The sequence below is a fragment of the Saccopteryx leptura genome, chromosome 5 (assembly GCF_036850995.1).
Source record: "Saccopteryx leptura isolate mSacLep1 chromosome 5, mSacLep1_pri_phased_curated, whole genome shotgun sequence".
In the NCBI taxonomy this organism is placed as follows: Eukaryota; Metazoa; Chordata; class Mammalia; order Chiroptera; family Emballonuridae; genus Saccopteryx; species Saccopteryx leptura.
In genome coordinates, this window is record NC_089507.1 from 217,913,359 (window position 1) to 217,931,454 (window position 18,096).

Below are 18,096 nucleotides of genomic sequence, written 5' to 3' on the forward strand. Positions count from 1 at the left end.
ATCAGCAGTGGAGCACACTGCCCATCCCCCCCCCCAGTACACAGTGCCATCAGCAGTGGAGGAGCACACTGCCCCGTCCCCCCCCCCCCCAGTACACAGTGCCATCAGCAGTGGAGGAGCACACTGCCCAGTGGGCAGAAACCAGGCCACTTGGACCAGGGCCCTCCCCATTCAGCCAGAGGATCGAGAATCCTGGAGCTGTTCATGCTCCACTTCCAGCCTCAGCTGGGGCCACGCTGGACTCGCCCACGGGCCGGCGCCATCTCTTAACATTGTCGTGACTGTACGACCCAGGTCCTCATCCGCTCCTCGTGTGCAGAGTACCTTGTGGTCTGGCCTCAGAGGCCGCCGTTTTCCCTGAGTGTGCCAGGGCGCCTGCAGCGACCTCCAGAACTCTCCAAGCCAGGGCGTCTGGGCTATCTGTTGGGGCTGCCCCTTGTCTTCCACTTTGTTCGCCAGCAGCCCTGGCCTGACACACAACTCCCAGTGCTTGCTACCCCACCTACCAGATGTGGCCATGAGCTCCTGGCCTTGAGAGAAAGAGAGAGTGCGTCTGTCTCAAGCCCTCTGGGGAGCTCATGGCCTCATCAGCTGGCAATGAGCTTGGGCTGAGGGCATTTGGGACGGAGGAGGCAAGGTAGCAGCCTTCTCAGGCTATTGGTTTCTTCCAGAGAGCCCCCACCTCCACTCCATCACCAGTGGCTTGGACAACATTGAAATCGCAGCCCGGTGGTTCTGAAGGAAAGGAAGGGGATTGGGTTCAGAGGATCATGTATTGATAGAAAGAAGGACCCAGAGAAACCCTGGGCTGGAGCCCTCTGGGAGGGAGGCTGCTGAAGGGGAGGGGGCAGGCCAAGCCTCCATGGAGGAGAGCACGCCACGGCTCTGGGTGGCAGAGGGCTCGGAAGACGGGACAATGTAAGGATGTGGAACCCTACGCCTTCCTGAAACACTGAGCAGCTGGCCCAGGGCGTTGTAGGACCCGGGCTGGAGGTGACAAGGACCTCCATGAAGCTAGAAGAGAAGCGAGTGCCCGGGTGGGAGGGGGTTGGTAAGAGGAGTGTATTCGTGAAGAAGGTTCAGGCGCTTGCTGTGTGAGCTGGGATTCTGGACAGGGAGACCTGGTAACAGGAGCCTTTGTGGACCCCCGACCACGTGCCCCAGCTCCGCTCTGAACCCCGATCTTCGACACTAACTCTGGTACTCCCGGGCCTGTAAACACTCCTTGTCATCCAGCCGCCCAGTGGTTTTCAGCAGGAATCCTAACCTGATCTCTCTCTGCTCATCCCTCATCTTTGGAGCCGCCTCCCGGTGTTTGATTTTGTTGGCTGTTCTGGGGTTGTTGGGGTTTTTTTGCTTTTGTTTTTACCTCGTCTGGCTCTGTCACCTCCAGCCCTGAGGAAGGGTCCCCAGAACCTTCTCCCTAAAAGGCGAGTGCGGTGCCTCCAGACCCCGCCCTGGACTGGCCCCCCCCCCCCCGGACCCTCAGCCCCCAGTGAGGTCCGGGCCTGGGGTCAGCAGCCCACGCTGCTCACTCTGGTGCTGTCTCCTTGTTGTGTCTCCCCCTGCCTTCTCTGCCGCGCCTGCCCCTCCCCGCCCCGCCCCGGAGTCATGCCCTCTAGCCCCCCACTGGCTGCCGCCTCCTCCATGTCCCTCCCGGCCGCTGCCCCCACCACCAGCGTCTTCTCCTTCTCGCCCATCAACATGATCTCCGCCGTCAAACAGAGGAGCGCCTTCGCGCCGGTGCTGCGCCCGGCGGGCTCCCCACCGCAGGCCTGCCCCAGAGCGCACGGAGAGGGGCTTCCAGGTGAGCCGTCCGCTCTGCGTCTCTGCGTTGCTGTGACCTGGCAGAGCAGCTGGGCCGGAGGAGCTCATGCCGTCTACCTGGCACCAGAGCCTCATGCCGGTTGACCAGTTCTCCCCAGAGGGTGCGGAGCAAGGAGCCCTGCTAGGAGCCCTGGGCCTCCTGGCTTGGGGTGGTCACCACTCTGGAGGCCATCCTTTGGCCACCTGACCAAGGGAAAAGGGAATCCGAGTCCAGCTGGAGAAGGTCTGAAAACCATTGCAAAGCCCACCCCCATTTAGTTGAACCCCGAGCAGAGACCCAGGACTCCGAGCGGGAGGAATCCCACATAGACGACATGCTTTTGACCTGAGTGTCCACTGGAGGGTAGCACACACCACTGAGAAAGACTGGGTCCCTCCTGGGATGGAGGAGGACTGGCCTCGGACGAGGTTTATCGTCCCCTCCCCCGCTTCAGAGATGACACCGTGGAGACCACATCAGCCCTCCGCTTCCCATCTGTGATGTGGCTGTCCTCTGCCACTTAGCAGCCTCCTCCAACTCAGCACCCAACTCCACCAAGCCTGAGCCCTGGCCTGACCAGTAGTATAGAGCAAGTCAGAAAAAGTCACACCCCTGCAGGAAGTTGACTCTTAAGGTGGACTTGTTAGATAATGCTCTAGGATGATTTGAAAGGGCAGTAATTTTTGTTTGTTTTTCTTTTCTCTTTTTTTTTTTTTTGTATTTTTCCGAAGTGAGAAGAGAATAGGCAGTCAGACAGACTCCCGCATGCGCCCAACCGGGATCCACCTGGCATGCCCACCAGGGGGCGATGCTCTGCTCATCTGGGGAGCTGCTCCGTTGTGGTGGGAGCCATTCTAGTGCCTGAGGCGGAGGCCACAGAGCCATCCTCAGTGCCCGGGCCAACTTTGCTCCAATGGAGCCTTGGCTGTGGGAGGGGAAGAGAGAGACAGAGAGGAAGGAGAGGGGGAGGGATGGAGAAGCAGATGGGCGCTTCTCCTGTGTGCCCTGGCCGGGAATTGAACCTGGGACATCCACACACTGGGCCAACGCTCTACTGCTGAGCCAACTGGCCAGGGCCTTCTCTTGTTTTTCTTAACCTAAACGTGTCTAGAGCTTAAAATATTAGGGGTGGGGAGGACAGAGGGCCATCGATTTCTCCTGCCCACAAAGAGAACCCTGGGAAGGGGTCAGGCAGGCGTGATGGAAGCCATGCGTTTCATGAAGATACGGTGCTGCTGCTGTAGTGACTGGTGTCGGTGCTCTGGGAGGCTGGCCTCCTTTCGGTCCTGGTCCCTCCCTGGCCATCGGCTTCCTGGCCATCGGCTTCCTCACCTGGCGCTGGGCCCTCTGGAGGAGGCTGGCTGGGGAAGAGGAGTCCAGAGTCATCTCTCAATGGGGGATGCTAGGTCAGCAAAGGTTCGGCAGGGGCACATCCCACCTAACTCGGCAATGCTGGCTCCAGGCCAGGGCTGGGTGTGGCTCTTGATAGCTCTGTACCCGGGCAGTGTCACATGCCCCCGCGTAGTGTCCCCAGCCGGGAGAGAGCAGGCAGGCAGATCAGGTCCCCAGGCTCCACACGTGGCTTACAGCCCCTCCCCTTGATTACCGCAGACCAGCCTTTTGAGGACTCTGAGAAGTTCCACTCTCCGGCCCGGGGGCTACAGGGCCTGGCGTACTCCTAACTGCGGTAGGTCTCTGGCTGGTCTTGCCTCCTTCCTCCGCCTCGGATGGGCTGTCTTTCCATAGACCTTAGCAAGGATGGGGGGCTGGGGTCCAGGTCTCCTCCAGGGCCCATCTAGACAGTCGTCGGGGCCCCGTTGCCTAGGCAACGTCCCAAACTGAACCAGTGTAGAGGAGCGGCTTCCTGCCTGTCCCCCTGCGGCCAGCCTTCCTCCAGGACCTTTTCTGCATCTCCCACTCAGGTCCGCAGGTCTGGCCCCTGCTGGCCCCGACTGCAGGTCCCTCCAGGATTCACACCCACGTCCTGGACGGCAGCAAGGACAGATGCAGGGCCAGGGCTCCGGACAGACCTCAACCCGTGGGCCCGAGTGGGGAGAGGACCACCTCCCTGTGCTCAAGGCCCCTCCTAGCCAACCGGCTTCTCTCACCTCCCTTTCCCGGGGCTGGTTAGAAGCCTGGGCACTGTGCTGATGCTCCGGGCAGGAGAGCCGCCCAGGGAGGTGCTGGGATGCAGGACTTCACTCGCTGGGCCGGCTCCTCTGGAGAAGATGGACGTGGTGCTGACAGACGGGGGGGGCGGGCACCGGGAAGACAGGCTGGAGCACACAGGAAGGAGACTGTGGGCAAGAGGATATAGCTCAGGGAGAGGTGGCCTGGGAAGGTCCCATTTGTGTCTGACCCATCTCGCTGGCCCAGCAGCCTCGGGGCCCACCCAGGCTCCCATGGGGCTTCCAGTGGCCGCTGCCCCCACAGCTGCCGCACCCCCCTTGCGGTCCGCACACTCATGCTTGCCACATCGTGAATCCCAGTGGGGGCTTCAGGCGTGGCAGCGCAGAAGCGGGGTGCCAGGCCCTCTGCATTGTGGGCCGTCCTCCCCATAGATGCTTCATAGACTCTGCCCCCCCCCCACACACACACACACGACTGCTGGCCCCGCAGAACCACGGAATGGGCCTGGGCGTCCCCTGGCACCACACTCTGCTCTGCTGGGGTCGGAGAAGACAGGAGAATAAACACGGGTGCAGGTGGCCGCCCGGCCTCTCCTGCTCGTTTCCTTGGTGTGGGTCTGCTTTTCTCGGCGGCTGGGCAGCTCTCAGGAAGCCTCTCAGAAGCGTGCCCCTGGGGAGCCTCCTTGCACCGTTGGGCTTTTTTTTTTTTAACGACCCCAGAATTCAACTGAGCAAGTATCCCCTGCCCGCGTCAGCTCTCGGGTCCTGTGGGGCGGAGCGGATGCGGGGTGCAGCCTGGCAGGCCGGAGGACCTGGGACACAGTCTGGCTGGCAGCGCCATCTGGCCACCGAGGGCTCTGTCCCCGAGCTAGCTGGTCAGGGCCAGAGTCAGGGTTGTCTTCCCCCAAGTCAGCAGCTGCTGGGAACCAGAGCAGAGCCACCTGAGCCCTGCCCAGGCGAACACAGGCCCAGAAGTAGGATCCTTCTGGGCCGGAGGCTGCAGTACAGGGCCTCCTCTGGGCTGGGGGCTGGAGGTAGGGGGATGGGGAGGTAGCTCTGGGCTTCCAGGCTCAGCCGCCTTCAGCTCTCCTGTCTCAGAGTGTGGGAGGAAGAGGAGTCAAGATGCGACATTCCTGGGCTCATTTACTACCCTCCTCCTGAGAGGTCGGGCGCCATGTTTGGTGGGAATGAGATGGGATGTCGGTCCTCAGAAGTCTCTCCGCTGCGCTCAGACCACTGTAGGAGAGGACACTGCCCACCCCTGGTCCGGAGCAGGCACAGCTCATCAGCTGTGCTGCTGGCCATGGACTGAAGTGTGTCCTGCCCAAATTCCTACACTGAAACCTCACCTTTGCCCCCATGTGACTCTGGTTAGAGGAGGGGCCTTGAAGGAAGGAATTAAGGTTATATAAAGGCCTTGAGGACGGGGCCCCAATCTGAGAGAACTGCCGTCCTTGGAAGAAGAGACCCCCCCTAGAGGCCTCTCTGCCCCGTGTGGGTGCAGTGAGAGGCGCCTCTCCACAAGCCAGGAAGAGAGACCCCACCAGGAACCAAATCAGCCGGCGCCTTGACCTCGGTCCCTCTGTCTTCCGGAACCGTGAGGAAATAAAATTCTACTCGCCCAGCCGCCCCGTCTGTGGGATTCTGTTATGGCAGCTCGGGCTAACACCGTTTTCTCTCCGACGTGTCTGAGTTTGGGTTCCCGTAGAAGCAGAACCCTGGACACGTTTCCTGCTGGAGAACTCGGCTAGATGGGCGGGAACACACTTCAGAGTTTTTCCCACCTGAGGGGCGAGGGGGCTGGAGTATTTATACCCCGACTTCCATCAGTCGGTGGCTGAGAGCTTCCCGGGGAGGGGAAGGAAAGCACCAGCTCCCCCACACTTCCGGTGAGCCGGTGGGTGGTAGAGCAGGTCCCAGAAGCTCCAGCTCCCCCACACTTCCGGTGAGCCGGTGGTGGTAGAGCAGGTCCCAGAAGCTCCGGCTCCCCCACACTTCCGGTGAGCCGGTGGGTGGTAGAGCAGGTCCCAGAAGCTCCAGCTCCCCCATACTTCCGGTGAGCGGGTGGTGGTAGAGCAGGTCCCAGAAGCTCCGGTTCCCCCACACTTCCGGTGAGCCGGTGGGTGGTAGAGCAGGTCCCAGAAGCTCTGGCTCCACCACACTTCCGGTGAGCCGGTGGTGGTAGAGCAGGTCCCAGAAGCTCCGGCTCCACCACACTTCCGGTGAGCCGGTGGTGGTAGAGCAGGTCCCGGAAGCTCCGGCTCCCCCACACTTCCGGTGAGCTGGTGGTGGTAGAGCAGGTCCCGGAAGCTCCGGCTCCACCACACTTCCGGTGAGCCGGTGGGTGGTAGAGCAGGCCCCAGAAGCTCTGGCTCCCCCACACTTCCGGTGAGCCGGTGGTGGTAGAGCAGGCCCCAGAAGCTCCGGCTCCCCCACACTTCCGGTGAGCCGGTGGTGGTAGAGCAGGTCCCAGAAGCTCCGGCTCCCCCACACTTCCGGTGAGCGGGTGGTGGTAGTGCAGGTCCCAGAAGCTCGGGCTCCCCCACACTTCCGGTGAGCCGGTGGTGGTAAAGCTCCGGGATATGGTCAGGCAGTGAATGAATGAATGAAGAAATGAATGCATGCAGATGCTGGCAGGGGGGCCAGACAGGTGTACTCTGAAGAGGTAACAATGAAGGGTGTGGGTGGAACTGTCTGTGCGGGAGGTGGTCCTTGGCCATCAACCTGTGAAAAAGGTAGTTGTGTTTTTTTGTACTTGAAATAATTTCAGCATGAGTATGAATTTTCCTTCCTCTGCGGGTCCCAGCTTTCCTGAGACCCAAGTGACAAAAACTGCCCAGGTTGTTTCTATAGGCCAGGTGACAAAAAGACCTTTCTCAGCATCGGCCCACCCCACCCCTGGACATTTTTTTTCCCCCACAAGGCCAATGAGGGTGAGGGAAGGATGGAGGTAAGACACGTGGTTACTCGATCTTCAGAAAGGGAGCATCTCCCGGAAGGTCCTCTGCCTTCTTCCCGTGTGTTCCCAGCAGAACCAGGCTGCCGGATCCTGCATCCTACCCTGGGGGGCAGGCGGCCTGTGAGGCGGCACTGGGCTCAGACGGGGGCCCACTCTGGACTAGCTTCGTGATTCCAGGGAAGCCAGGCAGCAGCTGAGCCCAGCCTGGCGGCTAGTCTGCAAAACATCCGTCTCCCCGTCCCCGTCCGTCTTGGTGGGGCCCTGACCTTCTTCCAAAAACAAAATATCTCCTAGAAAAATGAAAACTGCTGTGCAGTGGAGAAAGGATGGCTTCTCAATAAATGGCCTTGGGTCAGTTGGATACTCATAGGGGGGAAAAAGCAATTAAACTTGACCTCTATCTCACATCATACACCCAAGCCAATTCCAGGTGGACTGTGGACCGCATTGTGAGGACCCAAATGATAGAGCGCCATGCCCTTGAAGCAAGACCACAGGCCATTGGCACCACCGCACAGTCCACTTTAGAATGAGGCAATCATTGAACACGTTTGAAGTGGTTCACGTGGGCCCCCAAAATCTCTTTTCCGTGGGATGACTTCTCCAAATAGGAAAATGTTTACAGATCACTGTGTGTCTCTCCCCTGGAAGAGACTTCTCTTCCAGGGGCTTCTGAGCCTGGGGTGAACCCCTGCCACCTCCCCACCCACACCTTTGCACTTGTACCCTGGAGCTTTCTTCCTTTGATACCTCCTCCCCCCACCCCGTGACAACAGTCCTGGGTGATGGAAGGGAATGAGCTACCACCTTGAAGTCTGGTGTCCACAAGAAGACCTCACTGTGAGGGTCCTGATGGGTGTAGGGCACTGACCACTCCTGTGGACTCAGGTCCTCCATCCCTCTCTTCACTCTCACGGGATTTTTAATGACTAGATCTTCTTAAATGAATGTCATCCAAGTTATCAGTCTTTTTGTCGTCTTCTTCCTCCTCCTCCTCCTCCTCCTCTTCTTCCTCCTCCTCCTCCTCTTCCTCTTCCTCCTCCTCTTCCTCCTCCTCCTCTTCTTCCTCCTCCTCCTCCTCCTCCTTCTTCTTCTTTTTCTTCCTCTTCCTCTTCTTCTTCTTCTTTCTTTTCTTCTTTTTTACACTGCAGTAGGCTAGAATGGACCACCCTCAGTAGCTTCTGAAGCTAATACATTTCAGTCACCACAATGACTTGGGTAAGCCTGGTTCTCGTCACTTCTGCAATATCTTGCAAAGTTAGTGATGAAGTTTGCCCCAGTCTTTTCTTCATGATTAGTGCTGTGTTTGCTTATCCTTAAAAAAAAAAAAAAAATCCTTACCCATCCCCAAAGCAAGAAGAAACACAAGTTCACCTCTCATGGAGTCCTTCCACCGCCTCTGGGTTTCCAGCAGCAGGGAGAGCCGGTGGGAGGGGTCTGAGTCCACAGAGCCCCGCCCCCCGTGGCAGAACAGAAGAGACCTCACGGCTCTAAGATGTAGAAGCGGCTTCCCAGCAGGGCAGTCACAGAAACAAGACCCTTTCCATTCTATTCCCCGAGAGAAAAGGAGCCAAGGGTGTGAAAGAGGAAGGAAAACGCCGTCAAGGAGCAGGTCTGCTTCTCCTCGGGGCCCAGCCTCCTGGCACGCTGGTTCTCCGAATCCTTTCCTACCCATCGCCTGCCAAGCCCGGGGGCGAAAGCTCCCCGATGCCCCCTGGCCGTGCAGTGGCCCCCCCCAGGCTGGGTGCCAGGGCTCCAGGGCTGAGCTGGTGGTCGCTGTGGAGCAGCCGGGAGAGAGGGGGTGGTGACGTCTCCCTGGCCTGGTTGGAAAGAGCTATCTATCTGGCACTGTGGTCAAGGGCCACTCCAGAGCCGGACAGCCCTCCTGAGAGTCCAGTTCCCGGTGGCCTGTCTCGGCATGGAGTGTCACCAGGAAAGCTCTCTGGCCCGGTGGCCTGTCTCAGGATGGAGTGTCACCGGGAAAGCTCTCTGGCCCGGTGGCCTGTCTCAGGATGGAGTGTCACCGGGAAAGCTCTCTGGCCCGGTGGCCTGTCTCGGCATGGAGTGTCACCAGGAAAGCTCTCTGGCCCGGTGGCCTGTCTCAGGATGGAGTGTCACCGGGAAAGCTCTCTGGCCCGGTGGCCTGTCTCAGGATGGAGTGTCACCGGGAAAGCTCTCTGGCCCGGTGGCCTGTCTCAGGATGGAGTGTCACCGGGAAAGCTCTCTGGCCCGGTGGCCTGTCTCGGCATGGAGTGTCACCGGGAAAGCTCTCTGGCCCGGTGGCCTGTCTCAGGATGGAGTGTCACCAGGAAAGCTCTCTGGCCCGGTGGCCTGTCTCAGGATGGAGTGTCACCAGGAAAGCTCTCTGGCCCGGGCCTCCTGTCTCTACTGCTCTCTTAGCTTCCACCAGCTTGGGAGCCTGGCTCCCCCCTCCCCAGGCCCACCCCCTCCCCCACCCCACTCACTCAGAGCACAAGCTGGGCCAGGCCAGCATTGGCTTCTGTGGTGCAAGCAGGTTTGTCTAGGCTGCTCCCCAGACCCTCCGTGGAGCTGGGCCCAGAGGGCCACCTTGCCAAGACAAACTGTGGCTGCCGGGTGGAATGCAGTGGAGCGGCCACCGAGCGGCCCCAAACCTGGCAGCCCTGGCGGTGGTGTGCCCGCTGCCGGTGCCACCGCCGGGGCCTTACAGGAGCAGGCATCAGGAGACCGCCAGACACCTCTCTGCTCTTGTTGGGCGAAGCAGAGACACCCCCTTTTGACCTCGCCTGGGAAGCCCCTAATCAAACCTCAAGGGTCAGAGAAGTCCTCCAAAGCCACTTCCTGAGGGGAGGGGAGGGCAGGAGAGCTCAGCTCAGGAGCAGAAGGCCCGGGAGAGGGGGCTGTGGGAGGTGTGTGTGCCTGTGTGTGTGCACGAGCAGGGGCCAGGGGAGGGGGCTGTGGGAGGTGTGTGTGCCTGTGTGTGTGCACGTGCAGGGGCCAGGGGAGGGGGCTGTGGGAGGTGTGTGTGCCTGTGTGTGTGCACGTGCAGGGGCCAGGGGAGGGGGCTGTGGGAGGTGTGTGTGCCTGTGTGTGTGCACGTGCAGGGGCCAGGGGAAGGGGCTGTGGGAGGTATGTGTGCCTGTGTGTGTGCACGTGCAGGGGCCAGGGGAGGGGGCTGTGGGAGGTGTGTGTGCCTGTGTGTGTGCCTGTGTGTGTGCACATGCAGGGACCAGGGGAGGGGGCTGTGGGAGGTGTGTGTGCCTGTGTGTGTGCACATGCAGGGACCAGGGGAGGGGGCTGGAGGAGGTGTGTGTGTCTGTGTGTGTGCTCGCGTGCAGGGGCCAGGGGAGGGGGCTGTGGGAGGTGTGTGTGCCTGTGTGTGTGCACATGCAGGGGCCAGGGGAGGGGGCTGTGGGAGGTGTGTGTGTGTGCACGAACAGGGACCAGGGGAGGGGGCTGTGGGAGGTATGTGTGCCTGAGTGTGTGCGCGTGCAGGGGCCAGGGGAGGGGGTTGTGGGAGGTGTGTGTGTGTGTGTGTGCACGAGCAGGGGCCAGGGGAGGGGGTTGTGGGAGGTGTGTGTGTGTGTGTGTGCACATGCAGGGGCCAGGGGAGGGGCTGTGGGAGGTGTGTGCCTGTGTGTGTGCACGTGCAGGGGCCAGGGGAGGGGGCTGTGGGAGGTGTGTGTGCCTGTGTGTGTGCACCTGCAGGGGGCTGTGGGAGGTGTGCGTGCCTGTGTGTGTGCACGTGCAGGGGCCAGGGGAGGGGGCTGTGGGAGGTGTGTGTGCCTGTGTGTGTGTGTGTGTGTGCAGGGGCCAGGGGAGGGGGCTGTGGGAGGTGTGTGCCTGTGTGTGCACGTGCAGGGGCCAGGGGAGGGGCTCCCAGAGCAGAAGAAAGAGCCCCAGTGAGGCTCTCCTTCCCCGGTCCGGTCGTGCGGCAGGAGGGGGCGCCGGGGCAGTCAGCCCCCACTGTTTCTTCGGCAACTTGCCGTGAGCCCGTTTCATTGGGTGGGATTCCCTGGATGCAGACCCTGACGTGGGGAGTTGGGTGCATGTGAGAGTGTTCTCTGGAAGGAAAGGGATGAGAGGGGCAGGACCAGGCGGAGGAAACAGTCAAGCAAGAATGCGGTCTCAGCAGGAATCTGGCATGATTCTCTAAGCCCACCCCCCGCCCCCTGCAGCCGCCACGGATGGACCTTCCTTGTGGCAAGAAGATGGCTCGAACACTCCTGCTCCAGGCTTGGGCCCCAGGCTGCCAGAGTGGGCTGGAGCCTGGAACCTCTGAGTCAAGCAGCTCCCATTTGGCCAAGAAGACTCCTTAGTGGGGGGGGGGGGGTGTTGAGAGCCGTTAGCAGCCAGCCCTCTCTGCAGCTCTGGCTGGTGAGGATGACCTGGGTGGGACACTAAGGACCTGTAGGGTACCCATCAACCTGGTGTCTCCGAGGACAGGGGCTAGGCCTTCTTTTATGCCACCACACCTTCCTGAGTGGCAAGGACCCCCCTTCTGTCCACTCCATTCCCGTTTATGGGACTGTCCTGGGCCCCCCGACATACGAAGGGCAGGAAGCCAGCCAGGGAGATCAGATGAGACCCAGCAGGGCTCTGCAGCAGCGGGGGACACGTGGAACCCGTGGAGCAGTTGACTCAATAATGGTCACTCATTGGGAGGGCGGTGAGTGGCGTCTACATTGGCTCTGCCCACCTGGGGCTCTTCAGCCATTGCCACGGGCGTCTCTGAAAGCTGGCCCACCTCTTAACATCGGTCCTTTTCCCCTTCCCCAAACCCACTACGCAGTCTGGGCCCCATTTCCCCTCTCCTCTACCTCCCCAATCAGGGGACCCTCAGTCACTTCCTCCGATGGCAGGGGAGGAGGGTGGCAATCTTCCTGTCCGTCTACTTTCTTCCCAAGATGCCATCTTGGCATCAACTCCTGCTTCCCTGGGGCGTTCTCTTTCGATGCTCAAGAGCCAGGGTCCAAAGCAAAACAAAGAAACAAAAACTACCGAGCGCTGCTCTGTTTCCGCCTCTGAGTTTCTGTGACAGCCACCTGAACTCCCCGGGGGCAACGTGAAGGCTGGGAGCCAGAGGGAAGAGCACAGAAACGAGAAGAGAGAGGAGGGGGGGTTCAAGGTGAGGCGGCGGCGTGTCCGGAGAGTAACGATCTGCAGTGGGCTCTGGAAAGGGGACCCTCAGCTGGAAGCTAGTGGCAGGGGCATTAGGAGAAAACAAAGAATGTGTAGAAAGGACTTTATGCACCAACACACACACACACACATACACACACACACACAAAACAAGAAAGCAGTGGGGCTTCCACGTTTGAGAGAATGGAGTAGATGTACACCCCCCCCCCCATGTCTCCGCTAAGCGCAACTTAAAACCCTGTACATCGTATATAAATAAAACAAAAGTAAAAACGACTCTGCAAGGGGGAGAAGAGGAGGCAGGTTCTCTGGGGACCTCCGTATCTGAGCAGGGACTCAACAGGGGGTTCCCTGGGCTTGCTTTTTGCCTCGTATATCCCAGATTTGGAACAGATGCCAATGTTGTGCAAGAAACAACAACAAACAACAACACCCCCCCCCCCAGCCCCGAAACATGCTCTTCCTAGCCAAGGGACCAAGAATGGAGCCCCTTGGTAGGACAGCCGCTTTCAGACCAAGTGTTGCCACTCCAGCCCAGCCTGCGAACTGTCCCCACCTATGACCACACCAGCCAGGGGCCAGGGAGCAGCCTCCACCTCATCCTTCCAGGATGCGGGCTGGTACCCCAGCACCCCCTCCAGAGTGATGCTTGAGAAGACCACGCAGAAAGCCGAGACTTTCACGCCCCCCCTCCCCTCCCCTCACCTCATCCGTGGGTTCCCACCGGCTCCTCAGCGGAAACCACATGAGGAGCCTGGACTCTCCACCCCGCTCGGCAGGAGCAAGGGTTCCGATTTCTCCACATTACTGACAACGCTTGTTGTTTTTTATTTCCCTGGTGATGGCCGTCCTAATGGATGGGAAGCGCTTGCTCACTGCGGTTCTGATGTGCATTCAGTTAATAATGACGTGCCCGCCTTCCGCTCATTGGTGAGCATCTATCTTTTTGTGTACTCCTTGGCCATTTGTGCATCTTCTCCAAGGAAATGTGTTTCAGTCCTTTGCTCATCTTTGAGTTGGCTTGTTTTTTGTTCTTGTTGAGATGTAGGTGTTTTTTATATATATTTTTTGGGCACTTGAATTTCTATGACTATTTTCTCCCATTCTCTGTATTGTCTTCTCACTCTCTTGTAGTATTCTGTGGTGCACAAAAGTTTTTAATGATGGTGAAGTCTCATTTACCTATTTATTCTCTTGTTGCCTATGTTTTTTGTTTGTTTGTTTGTTTGTTTTTTTGGATTTTTCTGAAGCTGGAAACGGGGAGAGACAGTCAGACAGACTCCCGCATGCGCCCGACTGGGATCATCCCAGCACGCCCACCAGGGGGCGACGCTCTGCCGCGACCAGAGCCACTCTAGCGCCTGGGGCAGAGGCCAAGGAGCCATCCCCAGTGCCCGGGCCATCTTTGCTCCAATGGAGCCTTGGCTGCGGGAAGGGAAGAGAGAGACAGAGAGGAAGGAGAGGGGGAGGGGTGGAGAAGCAGATGGGCGCTTCTCCTGTGTGCCCTGGCTGGGAATCGAACCCGGGTCCCCCGCACGCCAGGCCAACGCTCTACCACTGAGCCAACCGGCCAGGGCCTGTTGCCTATGTTTTTGGTGACAGATCCAAGAAATCAGTAAATCCAACGTCAGGAAGATGTCCCCGTTTTCTTCCAGGAATTTTATCATGTTATCACTTACGTTTAGATGATCGATCCAATGTTGAATTAATTGTTGTGTAAGGGTCCAGTTTTATATTCTTTTGCACGTCCATACTAGCCAACTTTGAGATGTGTCATAAAGCTACGGTTGTCAAGATAGTGAGGCAGGCCTGACCTGTGGTGGCGCGGTGGATCAAGTGTTGACCTGGAATGCTGAGGTTGCTGGTTCAAAACCCTGGGCTTGCCCAGTCAAGGCACATATGGGAGTTGATGCTTCCTGCTCCTCCTCCCTTCTCTCTCTCTATATCTCTCTTCTCTAAAATGAATAAATAAAAATAAGTAAATAAATAAAAAATTAAAAAAAATTTAAAAAGCATTTTTAAAAAAAAAGATAGTGAGGCCTTGGTGAGAGGACAGATACATACCAGTGCAACAGACTACAAATTTCAGAAATAAACTCACACAAATGGCATCTCAGTGGAGAAAGAACAGTTTTTCAACAAAAGGTGCTGGAAAAACTGGACCTTCGTATACAAAATAATAATAATAACAAACCTTGACTTACATCTCACATATATAAAAACTAACTGAAATGGGATTGTAAATCTAAATGTCTTTCTTTTTAAAGATTTTATTCATTTTAGAGAGGAGAGAGAGAGAGAGAAAGGGGGAGGAGCAGGAAGCATCAACTCCCCCATGTGCTTTTTTTTTTTTTTTTTTTTTTTTTTTTAAAGATTTTATTTATTCATTTTAGAGAAGGGGGGAGAGAGAGGAGGGGGAGGAGCAGGAAGCATCAACTCCCATATGTGCCTTGACTGGGCAAGTCCAGGGTTTCAAACCGGCGACCTCAGCGTTCCAAGTCGTCGCTTTATCCACTGCGCCACCACAAGTCAGGCAACCCCCCATGTGCTTTTTGACCAGGCAAGCCCATAAACCCATAAACAACATATGTCCATTTGGCTTTTGTGTTTTGCTTATTCTACTCAAAATTGTTTTCATGAGAGTCACCCACATTGTGTGGGTGTAGTGATTATTTTCATTCCTGTATACAGTTCCATTGCATAGATGTAACATTTTATTCTACATTCTATTCTTTTTAGAGAGAGAGAGAGAGAGAGAAACATTAATTTGTTGTTCCACTTATTTATACATTCATTGGTTGATTTCTTTGTATGTACCCTGACAGGGATCGAACTCACAACCTTAGTATATCCAGACGATGCTCTAACCAACTAAGCTACCTGGCCATGGCTTACATTCTACTCTTGATGGACATTTGGGCTGGTTCCAATTTGGGTCTATTATAAATAAGGCCTCTATAAGCATTTATATACATGTGTCTTTTTGCAAATGCGAAAGGGCTCTAGAGTATACATTGTACACAGGGGTCTCTGTGTCTTCCCTTTTACTAGACTATGCTGAAGTGTTCTTCATCTTGTCATATATGCCAAGTGGAATGTAAAGGCAAGCACCTCTAATGACACCTGGTACGGACACCATTATTTGGAAGTTTACCAGCGGGAACTCCCAGGCTAAGTGTGGGCAGAATGCATATATTGCCCCAAAGTCCCTTTCTCCCCAAAATAGTGGGTTGTTAAGCCAGACAAGGCTGAAGTCATCGTTCAAAGAGCCCCAGGAGAAGGGGGGCCCACTCTCATTCTACTTCTACACGCTTATGCGGAAAGGAGGAGGGATCTGGGAACTTCTCGGCAACTAGACAACAGAGGGAGCTTCCTGGTCAGAGGAAATGTCTCGCTGCAAGCGGAGAAAGTCCAGAGCTCGGACATCAGCTGGGGGAACTCACATGCCGTTGCAGTTCTGCTGAGCGAGCTGACTGTAGGCTGCCCAGGGGACAGATCTGGGCGTGTTCCGTTACATCATTACATAATGATGTCCCTTCCTGCCTCTGCTAACTGTCTTTGCCCTGAAGTCAACTCTGCCTGATACTAAGACAGCCTCTCCTGCTTTCCCTTCATTGTTTGCGCGATACATTGTTTTCATGCTCCCTTTCAAAGTGTGTGTGTGTGTGTGTGTGTGTGTGTGTATGGTCTACCGGAAAGTTCTGTCCGTTTCTATCACAACAAGTTTTGACACGTAAGCACATGTTTATTTGGCGCATGTGCGCCTATTTTTATCACTTAATGTATACATACTGATGTAGCAAAGTAACTAAAGCAAAGTTGATTCACGTTAGTCTTATGTGTGAAGCGATAGTGTACCCATGGCTACTGATAAAGTTCATTTACGCCACTGTATTGTATACGAATTTCAACAAGGAAGAAATGCTACAGAAGCATGTAGAAATTTATTAAAAGCGTTTGGTGAAGGTACAGTTTCTGATAGGACATGCAGAAGATGGTTCGAAAAATTCAAAACAGGTGATTTCGACCTTTCTGATAAGCCACGTTCTGGGCAACCATCTTTGATCGATGACGATGTTGTTAAGACCATGTTGGAGCAAGATCCTTTTCTGACAACATCGGAGATCGCAGAAAGGCTTAATTCAGCTCAGCAAACCATTTCGGACCACATTCGGAAAGATAGGATTGGTGTGGAAATATATTTTTTAATAAAGTTTATTGACGGTAAGAAAAATTTGTATTTTGTTTTATTCCAAAAACGGACAGAACTTTCCGGTAGACTGTGTGTGTGTGTGTGTGTGTGTTTTCTTTTTCTTTTTTTTTTTCATTTTTCCAAAGCTGGAAACAGGGAAGCAGTCAGACAGACTCCCGCATGCGCCCGACCGGGATCTACCCGGCATGCCCACCAGGGGGCGATGCTCTGCCCCTCTGGGGAGTCACTCTGTTGCATCCAGAGCCATTCTAGTGCCTGAGGCAGAGGCCACAGAGCCATCCTCAGCGCCTGGGCCATCTTTGCTCCAATGGAGCCTTGGCTGCGGGAGGGGAAGAGAGAGACAGAGAGGAAGGAGAGGGGGAGGGATGGAGAAGCAGATGGGCGCTTCTGTGTGCCCTGGCCGGGAATCGAACCCGGGACTCTTGCACGCCAGGCCGATGCTCTACTGCTGAGCCAACTGGCCAGGGCTATATATGTTTTTTTTAAAGATTTTATTTATTGATTTGACAGAGAGACCTGGGAGGAGGAACAAGAAATATCAACTCATAGTTGCCTTAGGTTAGTTGCTCATGAATTGTTTGTCACATGTGCCTTGACCAGGCAAGCCCAGGGTTTCAAACTGGCAACCTCCTGAGCATTCCAGGTTGATGCTCTATCCACTGTGCTACCACAGGCCAGGCCAAGGTGCTTATATCTTTATATTTGGAGTGAGTTTATTGCAACATGTAGTCAGGTCATATCTTTGTGTGTGTGTGTTTTTCTGAAGTGAGAAGCAGGGAGGCAGACAGACTGACTCCCGCATGCACTCGACTGGGATCCACCTGGCATGCCCACCAGGGGGCGATGCTCTGCCCATCTGGGGCGTCGCTCTGTTGCAACAGGAGCCATTCTAGCACCTGAAGCAGAGACCATGGAGCCATCCTCAGTGCCCAGGCCAACTTTGCTCCAATGGAGCCTTGGCTGCGGGAGGGGAAGAGAGAGACAGAGAGGAAGGAGAGGAGGAGGGGTGGAGAAGCAGATGGGCGCTTCTCCTGTATACCCTGGCCAGGAATCGAACCCAGGGTTTCCACACGCCAGGCTGATGCTCTACCGCTGAGCTAGCTGGCCAAGGCCGCGGGCCATACTTTTTAATTCATTCTGCCAGTAAGCTGTGCGCTTATGTGCGTTTTCATTGTGGATATTAAACTCCAAATCTCTTTATTTGGGGGGAGAACTGGAAGAGGTGAAGGTGGGGAGTCAAGGAGCAGAGAGATGGGAGATGTGACCCTAAACCCCTTGTGGTGGTGACCTCAGATTGAGAAACTGAGAGGCAGGGACAGAGAGAACTCAAGACACGGAAACAGCACAGCAGCCTAGCACTAGGCTGAGCTCACGTAACAAAAGCCTACCCGGATGTCTCTGTGCCACAGTCTACCTGTCAGTATTTGCCTCATAAGCTGCCCTGCAAGCTGTCCCCTAATGGCAGGAAACCACATTTTGTGGGCTTCCTGGCAAGTTTGATTATAGTTCTATTTTGCCAGTGGACTTCATAGGGCTAGAGATTAGAAAGTGGAAGGAAGAAATTATTCTGCTTTGATGCTAGAGGCCACAGGGATCCCAGGTGGCCGCAGGTCATTGTGGGCTCAACCACCAACAGCAGCAAAGATAAGACTATCAACGCCAGACCACCGGTGTTCACAGCTTCCAGAACTCTAGGTAAAACTCCCTTCTCCCTCCCCTCACCCCTTCTTTTTCATTCAATTCTTCCAACACCTTGACGTCCAGTTGCCAACATTATATGATATGTCCCTCTGCTTCCAACACCTTGAGTGGGTTGCTTTCCTGGCAAAACACAGACTGACATATACCTGCCCACTTCGGCCTTAAA

At 56.2% G+C, this 18,096-nt stretch overlaps 1 protein-coding gene and 1 non-coding gene across 5 annotated transcripts in view; one reads left to right on the forward strand and one right to left on the reverse strand.

Moving 5' to 3' along the window:
* EBF4 (EBF family member 4) overlaps positions 1 to 5,533 on the forward strand; it is a 45,669-nt gene extending 40,136 nt beyond the window's left edge. For 3 of the 4 annotated variants that reach the window (XM_066384275.1, XM_066384276.1, XM_066384278.1), the window contains 3 exons: positions 1,610 to 1,807; positions 3,419 to 3,494; positions 3,730 to 5,532. In XM_066384275.1, the coding sequence (XP_066240372.1) occupies positions 1,610 to 1,807; positions 3,419 to 3,489 (269 nt within the window). In that variant the 3' untranslated portion in view covers positions 3,490 to 3,494; positions 3,730 to 5,532. Of the gene's footprint in view, positions 1 to 1,609; positions 1,808 to 3,418; positions 3,495 to 3,729 lie in introns of all 4 variants that reach the window. The other variant, XR_010751478.1, reaches the window with a different exon arrangement.
* A 2,505-nt stretch (positions 5,534 to 8,038) lies between these two features.
* On the reverse strand, positions 8,039 to 8,172 carry LOC136407346 (small nucleolar RNA SNORA66). The gene has a single exon (XR_010751891.1). It is a non-coding gene; the product is annotated as a small nucleolar RNA SNORA66 (small nucleolar RNA).
* Between the last annotated feature and the right edge of the window lie 9,924 nt (positions 8,173 to 18,096).